Here is a 17,798-nt window from a genome sequence, read left to right on the forward strand (position 1 = left end):
CAAAGAGGTGGAAAGAGTGAAAGTGGAAAAATGTAGATAAAGAGAAAGAAAGTACTGCCTAGCTCTAAATACCTTAAGTTTAATCCTAATGTCTCCAGATGTGAATCTCACCAGAATCCAAAGCCATAATTAGGAAGCTGAAATCTGAAGAACCAGAAGATGCTAAAGAATCCATCAAGAACCTTCAGTGAACACGAGGCTAAGACTGCCAAGAATCTCACCAGAACTCACATTGAAGGGGAGTGTCTCACTGAAGCGCCAATTAGCAGAGAGGGTCTCCTCAATGAAGAACCAAGGGATGATTTACTCCACTCAACACCGTAGAATTCAAGGAAAGAGTCCCCTCCTCCAGTCCAGCTCATTGCCGCAGAATAAATGACTGAATCCTTGAGCTGGCCTTTTAAAGCAATTTTCTTGATGTCACTTCCTGTCACTCCCCCACTTTATGGGAACCAGTTAGTCTTTCAATTTGCCTAGAACTGCCCAAGGGGTGGGCAGTAGCCTCTGGAGTTGTCACCCACTCTAGCAAGTGACTTGTGAACTCTCATACTTAGTGACTGGTAAGGTACTGTATAGGGGTACTTAAGTTTTTGATTGATAGAGTTTGATTCATTCACAGAATACCTGCTGCTGTGTTAAGAAGTATACAGACAATACAGACTCAAACAGCAACACTAACCTAGTGACTTAGATAATAATATTTTAAATGAAAGATAAGACCTCAAGAAATGCACTTGCTTTGATTCCATTTTTATTTTGGGAACTTTATGTTCCGTTTTAAAAACCCTTACCTTCTGTCTTGGTATCAGTTCTAAGACAGGAAAGATTGCCTGGCAAGAGCCAAAAGACCAAAGACAAAAAAAAAAAAATAACAGAATAGAGAAAAGGAAGCACACTGATAGTGTAAAGGATTCCCTCATCATATACCCCTTGAGTGTAAAGAAGAGAAAGAAGGGATATGATACCTATCCTCTGAAAAATTAGGATGCCTAACTGGCTTGAAGGCTCCATATATAGAAGTTGTAGTCTTAGAAAGGACATTGAATTGATTTTGATTACTAGATTGCTTTTTACATGAGTAAGTTAATGAAAGTTAAAACTAGAGTTAAATTTAATAAAATATTATTGACTAACAGTTATAAGTGAGAAGTAACTCCAATACATTTTTAAAATCTGTTGTTCCAATTGAGGTTTTCTTTTATATTTTGGTATGCAAATTAAGTGACTAATATTGATTCTATTATTTGAAGAAAGAGTTTCTTTCTTCTTTATATGTAGACAAAGATATACTGACTGTATCTTGAGCTTTTCAGCCTGTCTCTTAATTTTCCATACATCATAGTCTATATGGTAGCACAGCTGCCTCAGTTGTAGGTAGGTTATATAATAGCTGGTAAACTGCTTTCCTTAGGACAGTGATGGCAAACCTATGGCAAGGTGCCAAAGATGGCATGCAGAGCACTCTCTATGGGCACTCGGCCACCTTCCCTCCCCACCCCCATCCCCCAGAGTTTGTTACTAGAAAGGCAGAGGGCCTTGGGCAGAGCTGCTCCCTTCCCCCTCTCCACTATGCCTGACATTTTTTCACACACCCCCACCTCTCTGCCCAGCATCCAGTAGGAGTGCACAGAGGGTAAGGTGGATGGCTAACAGGTGGCAGAGCTAGAGGGGAGTAGGGCACTTGGGAAGCTCCCCTCCCCCTCTCTACAGTGGCAGAGGACATTTCTCACTTCACCCACTCCTCCATCCAGCAGCGCAATGGGAGCACTTTCTCCCTCCCCTGAGCATGTGGTGGTGGTGGGGAGGGGTACAGCATATGATTGGGGGAGAGGGTTGGGCAATTGGTCATCCTGGGGGTGGAGTGAGTGTGAGGCCCAGCACTCCATCTCTAAAAGGTTCACAGTCACTGACCTAGGGCCTCCTGGATTCAATCCTATTTTAGTGATAGCAAACATTCTTCCCTTAAGTTTAAAGCATTGACATTTAGAATGATAGGATTTTAAAACTTGGAGAGAATTAAATAATCATCAATTTCTCACTCCCAGCCACACATTTTTCAGATGAGAAAATTGAGGCCCAAAGTATATGAATTTTTTGCCCAAGATCTTAGACCATTTAGTGGCAGGACCAAAACTCAATTCTCCTGATTCCTTATCCAGGGTTCTTTCTTACTCTAGGATTTCTGATTTAAGTTCAAATTGCTAAATCACATTTATGGTTTTAAAAATTTCAAAAGCCACTGGGGATATACTGGAGTAGTGAAGCATTATAAAGAGTTATTATATAGAGAAATATGTATATGATTGAATAGAACACCACCATATTATAGGGTGAACAATTATAATTTTTGAAATGGTGCCTCATTACCATTCTTACAGACCTTTTATTCCTGTGCCCTCCCAAATTAGTCCCCTCTCTAGAGGCCAGGGAGCTATATCACCTTTCTCTTTAGCCCTGACTAACTTCTTTCCTTCCAGAGTGTAGAACTAACTCCCCAAGGCCTGATTATTTTCCTCTCCTAGCATTTTTAAAAACCAAGAATGTTAAGAAAATATAATTTTTCTCTTCTGAATTTCACATCCGTAGGATATCTAGAAATGCATATACCTCTAAAAACTATTATACTATAATCTTACTGGAAATGACAGCATTTTTTTTAGTGATGCCTTAATATAGTTCCCTGTCAAAAGAGAGATTGAGCCCCATCTAAATGTCCCAACTTTTCAGACTTTTATAAAATTATTCAATTCTTCTATATGAAGCAGGGTGTTAACTATTTTGAATGATCTATTTTCTAAAAAAAGCTTTAACGTAATGTAGAATTGGAAAAATTCTTAGACATAGTTTAGTCCAACCTCTTCATTTTTCAAAAATGAGAAACAAGGCTCATTCAGTTAATAAATTTTTATTAAATGCCCATTATGTGCCAGGTATTGTGCTGAATGCTGAGGATTACAGAAAAAAGTAAAAGACAGTATATCCTCTGAAGAAGCTTAGTCTAATAGGGGAGACAACATGCGAACAGCTACATACACACAAACTATATAGGGGGATAAATTGGACATAATCAAAGGAGTGAATGCACTAAAATTAAGGAGGATCTGAAAGGCTTCCTTAAGAAGATAGCATTTTAGCTGGAACTTGAAGGAAGCCAGCACTAGGAAATCATGGTCAGGTTGAGTTTATGCTAAGTGATTCTGGGCTGACTTCCTCCCTCTAACCCAACACCCCCACACCCCCACACCCTGTTTGGGCATCTTCATCTATCCTTTTCTCATTTGTCCCAGACTTAGCTCTTCTACTTGTACCCTCAATCCCACTTTTCATCTTTTTCAGGAGCTTCCTTTAATCATTCACTTCCATAATCAATCACTCCTTCCTTGGCCTCATCCCTTCTCCTCAGGTCTACCTTTTTTCAAAACAATTTTCTTTTGACCTTGACATCCATCAAGCCATGCATTATATTTTACTAGTTTGATTTTGTCTTTCACTGCTAAACCTAAACCCCAGTTTCTGCTTCCTCAATACTCTCTACTCCTCTACTGCTTGAAGTTTGGCTTTTGACCATACCATTCTACTGAAACTGTTGTCTTGAAAGTTATCAATGCTGTCTTCATTGCTAAATCTAATAGTCTTTGTTTCCTTTACCTATTTTAGGTTTTGACACTGTCAATTGACTATTCCTCCCTCTCTCATATTCTCTCCTCTTTTTTAAAATTTTTATCCACATTGTTTATTTTTGTAAGTGAGTAATCTTATAAAACCAAAATCCCAAAGCATAAACCCAAATAAACAATTGAACAATTGTATGCTTTCATCAACATTCTGACTCCAACAATTCTTTCTCTGGAGATATAAAGTCTTGTTTGTCTGAAGTTCCTCAGAATTGTCCTGGATCTTTATATTGCTGAGAATAGCTAAGTCTGTCACAGTTGATCATTCCACAATCTTGCTGTTACTGTGTACACTCTCTTCCCTTGCCTTCTGTGAAGCTTCTCTCTTGATTCTTCTCTTACCTGACCACTCTTTTTCAGTCTTCTTTGCCAGTTTATCATCCTTTACCCACCTTTGATTCTTCTCTTACCTGACCACTCTTTTTCAGTCTTCTTTGCCAGTTCATCATCCTTTACCCACCTTGTAAGTGTGACTATCTCCCAAGGCTTTGTCCTGGGTCTTCTTTCTCTTTATTCTCTCCCTTGGTGATCTCATCCCCTCCCCCTTGGTTTCATTTATCACCTCTGTGTATAATGTTCAAATGTGTACATCTGATCCTAATCTCTCCCCTGAACGTCAAGCTATCTACTCCTACCTGCTGAATGTCTACCTAGATGTCTCATCTTAAGTCTTAAGTTCAGTATATCTTAACCTGAACAAACTTTGCTTCTCACCCTCAACGTTCCCCTCCTCCATAGAGTCCCATTTGGATAAATTAAACCACCTTCTTTATATACACTCAGGTTTGAAAATTCATTGTCTTCACTTCAGTGTCATTTTTGACTCTTCGTTTACCTCACCCTTCATATCCTGTCAGTTATTAAATCCCATCATTTCTACCTCTGCAGTATCTTTCACATTCATCTCCTTCTCTCTGCTCATTCTTCTACTCTAGTCAAACTCTTATTGTATGTACTATTTTTTTTTAAAAATCCCTTACTGTATATTGGTTCCAAGGCAGAACAGCAGCAAATACTAGGCAATGAGGGTTAAGTGACTTGCCCGAGGTCACATATATAGATAGGCCCAGATCACCTGTCTCTAGATCTTACTTTCAATCCACTGAACCACCTAGCTGCCCCCTAGCTATACTATTTTTTAATAGTCTCCTAATTGGCCTCTTTTCTTCCAGGTCCTCTTCTTTTCAGTTCATATTTCACTTAGCTGCCAAAATCATATTCTTAATGCATAGGACTGACCAAGTCACTCTTGTATTTGAAAATTTTCAATGACTTCATTGCTTGTAGAATATGAAACCCTTTGCCTGGCATTTAAGACCTTCTGTAGTCAGATCCCAACACACTTTTTACAGCTTTATAACTTATTACTTCCTTTCACATACTTTTTGTTCTAGCCAGATGAGTTGACTTGCTGTTTTTGGAACTTGACATGAAATTAAAAATAAATGCTTTATTCTTTTTTTAAAACATTGCTATTACTTCCAAATATTCCCCTCTATTGCTTTCTTTCCTCTCTCCTTTCTATAGAAGCCTTCCTTGAAATAAAGATTAGTGAAGCAAAACAAATCAACACACCGGCCACACTTAATAACATAAACCTCATTTTACCCTGTATTTTACCATCTTTCAGCTAAAGGAGGTATTTCACTGTCAGATTTCTGGAATCAAGATTTATCATTGCATGAATTAAGAGATCTGATATTTTTCAATGTTGTCTTCTGTGTCTTAATCTGTTTATTAGGTAAATGACTTGTTTCTGCTTACTTCATTGAACCAATTCATATAATTCTCAAATGTCTCAAAAATTTCTGATTTTTATCATTTCTTAGAATTGCTCTTTTACATTCATATATTACAGTTTGTAGTTTTCGTCATTCAGAAAAGAGAAGACTTGGGAGGGTGCAGGGAGATATTATAGTTGTCTTTAGACATTTGAAGAGCAATTATGTATAAAAAGGATTAGACTTGTTCTATTTTGTCCCAGAGGGAAGAACCTGTAACAATGAGTGAACATTTTTAAGGTAAATTCAAGACTAACAGTTAGAGCTGTCCAGAAGTGTAAAGCATTGCCTTGGTTTCCCAAAAAACTTGGGTAATCATTTATTGTTATGCTGTAATGGGGATTCTTTTTCCTGGTGAATTGAAATAGACAGCCACTGAGGCCGTTTCCAACTCAGTAATTTTGTGACATTTGGTGACATATCCACAAATATTAGATTTGTGTCCCTGTCTTCAAATAGTGCCTTTGACATTTATCATTTTTATGTTTTGTCATCTTGGTGAACCAGACTGGGATGAGGTGAAACCTCGTAGGTGATTTAATTTGCTTTTCTTCTATTGGTGAGTTATAGGATTATTTCATATAGTTGTTGATAGTTTTCATTTTTCTTCTGAAAATTTTCCATTGATATCCTCTGGCCACTTACTTTTATTCAAAAATGAATATCCTTACACATTTTGTCCTTACATTTTTGGACATTAGATCTTTATTAGAGATATTCAACATAAAAGGTCCTTCCCCATTCAACCACTTTTCTTCTTATTCTAGCTTTATTAATTTTGCTCATTAATTTTTATGTAATCTTAATTATCTATTTTACATCTTTATTTCTTTTCTAAGAACTCCCTATTCATAATTGTGAAAGGAATTCCCTTACATTCTCTAACATGTGTGTATGTATATGTGGGTATATTTTGGAGGGGGATGATGTGACATTTCATATTTAGAGCATATAGCCATTAGTAGCTTTTGTGGTATATGGTGTAGGATATTTCCTAAAATCAATTTTCTGCCAAATTACTTTCCAGTTTTCATAGTAGTCCTTGCCTGGACAATTTGTATTCTTTTATTTATTGAATATTGATTATTATTGAATATTGGTTGTATCCCTCCTTTAACAGTACTTCAACTTCAACTTATTACTATTAATGATAGTTTTTTTTACATAATCCATTTATTTATAGCTTAAGACTACTGATATTTGTAGATCTGGGCCTGTACTACTTACTTCTTTATCAAATAGTAAAGAATTGATAGGCAAAATTGGGACACATGCATTGTTGGTGGAGTTGTAAACTGATCCTATCATTCCAGAGGACAATTTGTAACTATGCCCATAGGCATATAAACCAGTGCATACCCTTTGATCCAGAAATACCACTACTAGGTCTGTATCCAAAAGAGATAAAAAAAAATGGTGGAGGAAGGAAGCCTACTTGTACAGAAATAATTGTAGTAGCTCTTTTTGTGGTGGAAAAGAATTTGAAATTGAAGGGATTTCCATTATTTGGGGAATAGCTGAACAAATTGTGGTATACAATGAGTGATCCAGGACAATTCTGGGTAACTTATGACAAAGAATGCTTTCCACCTCCAGAAAAAGAACTGTTGGGGACAGAGGCAGATCAAAGCATATGATTTGTCACTTTATTTAGTTTTTTATTTTGGGGTTTGGGTTTTATATGATTATTCTCTTACAAAACTCACTAATAGGGAAATATGTTTTGCATGATAATACATGTATAACTCTAATCGAATTGCTTGTACATTCTGGAAAGAGGAAGGAAGGCAATTTGGATCATATGACTTTGGAAAACTTGTGTGGAAATTTATTATCACATGTAATTAGTAAAAATAAAATATCTTTTAAAAATAGTGAAGAATTGACTAAGACATAATCTGTAGCCAAAGCAAATTTGTTTTCTACCTTAATGGCTCATGGACTGGTGACTTTGTGAAGAAAACAGCAGCCTCAGATGTGTGGTCCTGCCTGTACATAGCTGCTTTCTTTCTTTTTTTTTAAAATTTTTACATTTTTGTTTAATTAATTAATTTAGAACATTTTCCCATGGTTACAGGATTTGTGTTCTATCCTTCCTTTCCCTCCACCCCCGCCCATAGCCAATGCACAATTCCACTGGGTTTTACATGTGTGTAGATAAGACCTATTTTCATATTATTGATATTTGAGTGAGGGTGCTCCTTTAGAGTCAGTATCCCCAATCATATCCCCATCAACCCATGTGATCAGGCAGTTGTTTTTCTTCTGTGTTTCTACTCCCACAGTTCTTCTTCTGAATGTGAATAGCGTTCTTTCTCATAAGTCCCTCAGAGTTGTCCTGGACCATTGCATCATTGCTAGTAGAGAAGTCCATTACATTCGATTTTACCACATTGTCTCAGTCTCTGTGTATAAGGTTCTCCTGGTTCTAATCCTTTCACTCTGCATCAATTCCTGGAGATCATTCCAGTTCACATGGAATTCTGCCAGTTCGTTATTCCTTTGAGCACAATAGTATTCCATCACCAGCAGATACCACAATTTGTTCAGCTATTCCCCAATTGAAGGGCATACCCCTTGTTTTCCAGTTTTTTGCCACCACAAAGAGCACAGCTATAAATATTTTTGTACAAGTCTTTTTTCCCTATGATCTCTGGGGATCATACTCAGCAGTGGCATGGCTGGGTCAAAGGGCAGGCAGTCTTTCAGCACTCTTTGGGCATAGTTCCAAATTGCCATCCAGAATGGTTGCTTCAATTCACAACTCCACCAACAATGCATTAATGTCCCAATTTTGCCACATCCTCTCCAACATTTATTACTTTCCTTTGCTGTCATGTTAGCCAATCTGCACAGCTATTTTCTAATTAGTGAAGTCAAAGCAAATGACAGGGTATTGCAGCACGAATTTTGCTTCTTGTCATAAACTTTAATACAGATAATTGATATTGTTAACTAAAATGAATTTTAAGTCATGTGGATTAAATTCTTTAAATCAATTAAATCTTTATTCATGTTTCTATTTCTTATCATGAATATATGAGTTTTGATTGAATCTTCCATGTCTGACTTGGAATGTTTTTGCTGAAAATAGCATATAGTTCAGAATTAACAGTGTTTTTAGTAATACCAGTTAATGTCATATAATAGGCTTAAATGACATTTTTTTAAAAGCTAAGAGTAGAACTGATGATTACTTAACTAATTCAATCCTTTTGCCATTTCCGTATCTTTTTACCTTTCTTCTTCTGTACATTTTCACTCCCTGCTTTTATTTAGGTTGATTGTACATTTCTAGAAATAAAATCATAGAACTCTCAAGTTGGAAAAACTGTGTAAATCACCTTGTATTAGCATTTCACTTTTATACATGAGGTAATGAAGTCCAGAGAGGTTGATTTGTCCATGGTCACACAAATAGTTGTAGAATTGAGACTAGAATTTGTGTCTCTTGATCCTCAGTCCAGTGTGTTTTCTACTACACGTATGTTGGTTACATTTTTAAAAACTAATATCTTTTTTTTTTACTGTTTCAATGTGTTTCTTGTTGTTGCATAGGGTATAAGCTGATCTGAATTATGTATATTATATTTAATGCATGTGTGTTACACACACACACATATATACACTCATACCTTTGGTTGAAAAAACTGGTCCTTCAAAAGTAATTCTTAAAAATATTATACATAAGAGCAAATTATTAGAATTTCAAAAAAGATACCTGAATAACATTTTTCACTTTGTTTTTCTTTGCTTTTAACCAGGCAAAGACCATGTTTGCAGATTCATTGGCTGTGGGAGGAATGATCGATTCAATTATGTGGTCATGCAATTGCAGGTAGGTTTTCTAGAAAAAACTTTTAAAGTACTTTTCACTTTTGATGAAAGACTCCAATAAAGATCTGATATTGATAATAAAGTGAACAGTTGTGGACAAGTTATTGATGCCATCTCAGATTCTTATGATGGTTTTAACCTGAAATCTCTATCCCAAAAAAAGATAAACTAGGATGATTTATTTATCATTCCATATAAATAGTAGTTATCTTGGGGCATTTAAAGTTTGATTTAATTTTACAAATGTTTGATTTGCCTACAGCTTTTCAGGAATAGGTTTCATAATAAAACAAGTATATACAAAACATGTCTGTGACTTAGTAAATAATTTTAACATTAGCAAATCAGACTTACATGCATAGTGCTTGGCATATTATTAGCACTCATTGAATATTGACTAAATGGCATGCCCACGTGCTACTTATGGTGCTGAAGTGAGTATCTTACAAAACAAGTTAATAGATGCAGTTCTTTCTCATGCTGAAAGTTTATAATCAGGACACACAAACTGATACTTCTACAAACACTGAAATAATGCTTCACCTAAGTATGAATTAAAATAACTTAAATGCTCTTAGGGAGCAGGAACTCTCTTCTTTATATTTGCATCCTCAGTACCTGGCAGAGGTCCTAGTGCATAAGGAGAGATTTAATAAGTACTTATTGAGTGAATGAAATACATATACCTGCTATTACAAGCATTTATCATGCTCTGGCATTTATATACTATACATTGATCAGTGTTTTGAAATATTTTATAGTCTTTGACATGCCCATGAACTTGTTGGGGCACAACTCATTGTGTGGGCCACAACTAGTTGGGGGCAGACATTTCCCCAGTACTACTATTTATCCATCCATATTAAATAATTCCTTTTATACAGACATTAGAGCCAAGAATTCTTCTACTGTTCTTTCACTCTGTTGGCTCAAAAGTTGACCAGAGAGGGCAGCTAGATGGCTTAGTGGATAGAGTGCCAGGCCCAGAGATTGGAAATTCTGGACTCAAATTTGGCCTTAGACACCTTTTGCTGTGTGACTCTGGATAAGTAATTTAATCCCAACTGCCTAGCCCTTACCACTCTTCTGCCTTGAAACCAACATTTAGTATCGATTCTAAGACAGAAGGTAAGGCAGTAGATAGCACAATGCTTGACAGGCAGTAAATATTTGGCAAATGCTTTTATTTAAAGTGGTTTGATAAAGCCCCAAATGTGTTACATCACAGCTTAGTTCTGAATACCTCTTTTTCAGAGTGCTTAAGCATCTAAATTACTGGTTGGAAATAGCAAAATAGATAACAGGGTTAAGAAAATGTTTGAAATGTAATTAGGGTTATAAGAGTCAAGGTTTTAAGAACTCTTCAAAGAAGCTTGATAGTCTAAGAGGGGAAAAGAATTCAAACATTTCAGCTATTGCTCAGAGAAAGTACAAATTTGTCAATGGGAAATTCAGACTGATTGAGTGATGATTACATTTCTCAAAGTGAAAAGTATTAGTGATTTTAGCTAGCATTTACTGAACACCCATTGTTTGGAATGTGTCAACTTAGGTGCCTTGGAGTTAAAGAAAGATTAAAAGGGTTGGACTTAAGAAGTCAATTATTTCCTGGTGAGGGAAGAATGGTAGAATTTGCCTTTAGACCAACACCTTTTTATATTCCTTCTCCTCAACCCTCCATGAGGGACCAGAACTAAAGGAGAAATATAAAACATTGACATCTTACATGGATATATGATGTTTAACTTGCCCCTGCAGTTTGTATCTATTACCTATCTTTTTTCTCATAACAGTTCAGTAATAGGTGAAGAAAGGGTTGTTGTTTTGTTTTATAGATGAAGAAAGCAAGGATAGAAAGGCCAAATGACTTGTCTGATATCAACAGCTAATTAGTGATAGAGCCATTATTATATTAGAAAATAGTCTTCCAGTTCCTAACCCAATTTCCTTTCCATCCCCTAAGATGACTTTAATGTTCAATATGTTGTTGTTGTTGAAAAAGCCAATAAAGTCTGGTAAAAGTATTGGGGGAAAAAACCAAAAGTATTCCCGAACCTTCGTGTAATACTGTGTGCTGTTCTGGTAACTATACTTCAGAAATAGAATAGAACTGGAGAATATCCAGAAAATGGCTAAACTGAACAAGGGGCAGAGGCTAAGGGAAAATCTGTGTATTGTTTAGTTTGTAAAGATAATTGAGAAGAGGAAAAGATCAGGATTGACAGAATGATGAAGTTATTTAACAAGGCTAAATATGTACCTGTTGCCTAATCCTTAGAATCCTAGAAATAGGATGCTATCATTTGAAAAAAAGAGCTTTAGAATACATAAAATGTTTTTTTATAATTAGTTGTTATCTTGCAAATTTACTGCTTGAAAAGAGAGTGTGGGTAGAAATTATAAATATTTTCAAAAAGGTTAATGAAATTAACAAATTTTAACATCTAATAATTTAGTAGTGTGGATATCTATGCCTATAGAGTAAAGTAAAATTTAAGGCCCTCCAATATCTGGTACCAGCTTGCTTTTCCAGCCTTTTTTCACATTGCTCCCCACTTAGTGGACTCCACATTCTAGCCAAATTACTAAATTACTGATATGCATATTGATTTTATTCTCTGCTATCCCAGTTCTATATATTCATCCAGTCCATTTCCATACCTCTACTATTCTTTACCTGTTGAAATATTTTTCTTCATTTAAAGTTTCTTTCTGATGTCAATACTTCCATATGGCCTTTGCTGATCCTCCAGCCAAAAGTGATCTCTTCCTCCTCAGATTTTCTTGTCTGGGTCTCTCCTTTTATCCTGTTATAGTCTACCTTATATTTATGTATATTTTGTCAGATAGTAAGCTTCACCTCCTTAGATTTTTCTCAGAGCACTTTGTCTGGGTTTCTCCTTTTATCCTGTTAAAAATCTACCTTATATTTACCTACACTTTGTCAGATAGTAAACTTCATGAGCAATAGCATCATTTCATTTTCATTTCCTACCTCTGACATTTAACTAGTAAAAACTTAATAATTGATATATTTTGGATTTACTGTCATGAAGAAAAGCCATACTTCCCTATAGGATATCTGTTGATTTCACTGTCAGAGAAAGAATCTGGTGCTCAATAGTTATCCTGGACAGTGTGACACTGAGAGATATGGGAAAGAACTTGCCTGAGTCACAGGACCAGAGATTGAATCCCAGCTTTGCCATTTATTACCCTTAGACAAATGCTTACTTTCTTTGGACCTCAATTTCCTCAGACATAAAATTGAGTATTAGACTAAATGACTTCTAAGGTCTAAATCTATGATCCTATGTCCTATAGCTTTAGGATCAGTATCTCAGCACTTTCCCACCTTTCTAATTAGCATAGTAGGAATCAAAAATACCCAGAAAGATTCTTCAAGGGAGATAGACTTTTCAAGCCCTTCACTTCTACCATCCATCACATGAAATTCTATTATTTAATTAGGTCTTTCTCTAACTTGACATACCTCTTTATGTTGCCTTGTCTTTTTGTTTGGATTGGTGTTCAACTACAAATTATTTCAGCTCTAGTACTAATTTTAATTTATTATATTATGCTTAGGAATGTACTTCATTTAGAACTCACTTTTAATGAGCCTATGGTAGGAGAAATTGGTTTGGGGAGAAGATGAACTGTAGACAAAAGAACTGGCTAGGGAACTATTGAAGTTCTGTTGAACCATTGAAGTAGTATAGCTTTATAGCTTATAAAAGAAATCTTGTGTGAATAATTGGAGAAGCACAAGATAGAGAAATAGCCTTTAGAAGCAGCTAAGATGGTGAGAAGTACTGAGAATGAATTGTTTATATGCATGAAAAGCTGTAGAGAGATGAGCAATGACCATGAACCTTGTACTTGATGGTATAGAGATCTGGTGATGGGCAGTTGAAGTGGAGTTTTGGTTGAGAGTAGCAGGAGAAAAGAAGAAGGGCAAGAAGAGAATTTGAAGTTGAAGACAAAAGCTGTAGGTTTAAATAGTTATCTTTTCCATTGTTACTAATAGTATACATTTAATCTCATTGTTAGAGAAACATGTTAGTAGCTTTATTTCTTTTCAAAAGTTTACTTGTAGTTTGAAAATATAAGAAAAATAATCTCTTTATTTTATCAGATAGACAAATTTTAGAAGTTAAAGTATTGAACTTTAAAGGGAATGATTATAGGATCACACGTTTAGATCTGGAAGAGACCTTAGAGGTCATCTATTCCAGCCACATCATTTAAAAGATGGGGAAAAAGAAGTTGTTGGCAAGGTGTAGATTAGAAAAATTAGTTTTGTAGATCCAATGAGCAACTAGGTGGCCCAATGGATAGAGTTCCAGGCCTAGCATCAGGAAAACTCTTCTTCCTTTGTCCAAATCAGAAACTTAATAGCTATGTGGCCCTGGGCAAGTCACTTTACCCTGTTTGCCTCAGTTTCCTCACTGGTAAAATGAACTGGAGAAGAAATGGCAAACCACTTCAGTATTTTTGTGAAGAAAACCCCAAGTGGGGTTATGAAGAATCTGATGCAACTGAAAAGTTACTGGAACAAATAAATCAAATAAGTGCTTCTAATCTGTGCCAGTGTAGAAGATATAAAAAACCCTGAAGACAAATTTTTTTAGAATGTCATAATTGAAATTTTAAAATTATATGAATAATGTAATGATGAAAGACTTATGATTCTTACATATGTTTCTTATGTATTCAAGTTTGTTTTGAATGGTACTAAAATGATCCACATAGAAATTTGATAGACTGAATGAAGCCAGGAGGATAATACCCAGTCTTATGATATTTCAGATGGGACTAATGGAGATGGCGGTTTGGATCCTAGATATAGGGGGAAAGAATATTGGGAAAAGAATATGTAGAGCATCAGCTCCATAGTTAGAGAGATGTAACTTCACAGGTCATCTGGGAGCCATTCCCTCAACACTGTGAAGGGGAAGACAGAGGAGCATGGCCCTGTTCCCTGCAGCAAGGTTTTGGTATAGTAGTTGGGATGCAGGGGAATACTATCCCAGGCTGAGGGCCCATGACCCATCCTTACCCCAGGTGAGCGATTTATCATCTTTTTTTTTTATCTGTATCCAATGCTTTCTTCCATTGGTGTGGCTAATGGAAAGATGAGTATTCATTCAAAGCATTTCATTAGCATCTTTGGAGATAGATATTAGGGAGTATTGACAGTATTAATGCTCTGAATTATTTTATATGCTCTTTGAATAGGCAGGAGTTTTTATACCTTGTTGGGGACATCAGAGATAAAGGGAAAAATGGTGGCTCAGAAAGATGAAATGCTCAAGAACTTTGGCTGTTTATAAATTGGCCTGAAACATCTGAGTTATTGTCTTAAAGAAATCTCTGCTCTTGAATGAGGGAGTCAGTGTTTGGGTGCAACTCTTGACACTTCTATTAAAAAGTATTTTTTAAAATGGTAAGTGAATGATTTCCTAGTCCTATCTTGGCATCCGGAATTTTGGTGCCTCATTTGAATCTGTGTCTTTGGTTTCTTCAGGGTCGGAATCTGGCTGATCTTCGTCGTAGCCAGTCCCGGGGAACATTCACCATTAGCACAACCCTGCGGCTGGGTAAACAGATTCTGGAGTCCATCGAGAGCATTCATTCTGTGGGCTTCTTACATCGAGACATCAAGCCGGTGAGAGTCTTTGTCAGCCAGAAGCCTGGAGGAGTTTGTTGGCTTCTGATGTTTGTGATGAGAGACAGTGAGTTCCATATGTGACTGGCAGTGTTGGCAGCTGTCATCCACAAAGCTGTTGAACAGAGTAATGTGTTTATCTCTGTACCATGGAGACCTAATACATAGTTATAGAAGAGGGGAAAAAAACCAACTTAGTTATAGAAGAAGAAAAAAAAGAAGAAAAAATCTTTCCCCATAATTTTTAAAGAACCTCATAATTATAAAATATTCCTTCAAAGGTTTATCTTTTGCTAGAAAACACATTATTTAACAGGAATGAAAATCTTTTATAAGAGTAAACTTGCATAGTAGGCACTCTTTATCCACTGTGGATGGTCTTGAAGTAGTTGTAAGTCACATGTTAGATGCTCTGGAGTGTTCAGAACAGCCTTAACAATGCAATCAAAATAACTTTATGGACTCCATCGGATCTAGAGGCCCTCATGGTACAGAAAGAATTCCTTTTCATTTGGATTCTCTACAAAAGCTCCTTGACCAAGGCACAAACCTTGGGCTAGCAGAAGTCTCCTTACTTTATGCCTGGTTGAATTTTAATCATCAGTGGATCTTTGGACAATGCAATTTCTATTGTTGCATCATTTGATTTTTGTTGGTTTTTATCTTACAGACTGTTTATTTCTATTACTGCAAAAGCAAAATGGAAATGTAACTTGTAAATTCGGGTGTGCTTTTATGTTTCTTGAATGCACATCTGAAAGAGTAAGGTTAGGGGGGAAAAGTGTTAACAGACCAGAGCATTTTAACTAACTACTTTTGTAGGCTAAAAATAATTAACAGTAGACACCATGCCTCTCAACCACACACCTAAATTAGATAATTACTTTTAGACTTCTTTTTACTGTAAATGTTTAGATTTTTAAATACACATTTCCACACAACTTTTAAATGTTGACAGTGTATTCTATGAATCATTACTAAAATGACATATTGTACTAGTGAAAAAACCCTATTGTGGAAGATTAAATTTTTTTTCCTATTCTACCTTTTAGATAGTGATAAAAATAGTGATTTTTCTATACGTTTTCTCCCTCAAAGGTTGTCATTCTCACTGTTGGGAAACAGGCCTTAATTTTTCCCACTAAGGATTTCATTGTTGATGAGAACAAATGACCCATTTTAGTTAGACTGTATTTATTATAAATATCATATGTTCATGTACTCGAAAACTGTAGTCATCTGTTCTTTCTTAGCATATCCCAAACTGAACAGTTGACATGAAAACATAGCCAGCTACAATTACATTGCTTTTGGATTAACATCACATGGCAGCTCTTGCTTGCTCTTGTTATACAGCCAAAGTAACATTGCAGTTTAAGAAAAATGGTAATTTGAAGAGTTACCCAATGTCATTAAACATTTTTCCAAGCATGATAATATTTTTAGGTGTATTATTTCTTTGCCATATGGCTGTTGTTTTTGCAGAGTCCTATTGTCATATATATCTTTTCACCTCTGCAAGTCAAATTCATATACTTGGGTTTAGGTCATTGAACATTGATTGTCTTCTTAAATTAAGGAATACACATACACACACACATATGCATACATGCACGCATGCATACATAGTTTTCCTAAATCTGTTTTGGGATGCCCTTTTGGAATTCATATCACACTTAGATTTTTTTCTAAATTAGTAGTGTTAGCTATAGGGATTTTAGTAGGAGACTATGAAATGTTTTAGTTATCTATTTATACTACACCGCTAACCTCAAACACGCATAGCACACATGACTTTTGGGCTTCATTAAAACAGTGGCTTGTAACAAATTAGACTGCCAAAAGACTTGGGTTCCTAATTCCAGCTCTAACTTATCTTACCATGAGTGACTTTAGACTTTCAGCCTTTAATATTATTCAGTTTTTATCTTTAAAGTTTGCAAGATATAATGAGTAAAAGTAATTATAAAAGTCTTCACAAAATAAATAACTATAGAAATGTGAAACTGATAAAGCATGTTTTATTTAAAAGCATTTTACTAAATGATATTTATTAAATATTAAATGTATGATACAAATAATCTCATTTTAATGTAATTTAACTAGTTATAAATAGAACTAAAAGTGAAAGTGTTACTATTTATCAAAATAAAAGTATTATATAGTAGAATAACCACAGGTCTAAGATTGAGAACTCTTGAATCCAGGGATATGCTGGAACCAGCTTAGACTGCCTTATGAAAGCTGTTTGTTAAATTTTCAATGTGAGCAAATATTTGTATCTTAGAAATTGGAAAACTATAAATTGGGCCTTACTTTATTGCTTTTTTTATTTTTAATCTAAACTTAAGAAAATTATGGAGAAAATATTAATAATGCAAATAAAATTTAAAGAGCATCTAGTGCTAAACATTTACCAGCACATTTTGTCTAAATCCCAGTCTTAAGTTTGTTACTACTGCCTTGCTTTGTGACCTTGGGCAAAATCAGTTAGTCTCTCTGAGAGTCTTCCAGTCTGTAAATTGAAAGGATTGGATGAAATGGTCCCAAAGATGTTATCTATCCTTAATATGCCGTGATTCTATAATAAATTTATTGTATTTGTTTATTGTTTATAGTTAAATTTTTTAAAAAGGAACAAAAAGAATGATGACTAAGCAATAATATGAGTCTGTTTTTCTCATTTTTTTCTAGTCAAACTTTGCCATGGGCCGTTTTCCTAGTACTTGTAGAAAGTGTTATATGCTGGATTTTGGCTTGGCTCGACAATTTACCAATTCCTGTGGTGATGTCCGACCAGTAAGACTTTACTTCACTATATTTATATATTTAGGA

At 35.4% G+C, this 17,798-nt stretch overlaps 1 protein-coding gene across 1 annotated transcript in view; it reads left to right on the plus strand.

Moving 5' to 3' along the window:
• TTBK2 (tau tubulin kinase 2) overlaps positions 1–17,798 on the plus strand; it is a 269,754-nt gene that overhangs the window by 124,153 nt on the left and 127,803 nt on the right. Inside the window, exons 4-6 of the mRNA XM_044665098.1 lie at positions 9,220–9,293; positions 14,823–14,963; positions 17,658–17,762. Of these exons, the coding sequence (XP_044521033.1) occupies positions 9,220–9,293; positions 14,823–14,963; positions 17,658–17,762 (320 nt within the window). The remainder of the gene's footprint in view (positions 1–9,219; positions 9,294–14,822; positions 14,964–17,657; positions 17,763–17,798) is intronic.

Source organism: Gracilinanus agilis, chromosome 2, assembly GCF_016433145.1.
Source record: "Gracilinanus agilis isolate LMUSP501 chromosome 2, AgileGrace, whole genome shotgun sequence".
Taxonomy (NCBI): Eukaryota; Metazoa; Chordata; class Mammalia; order Didelphimorphia; family Didelphidae; genus Gracilinanus; species Gracilinanus agilis.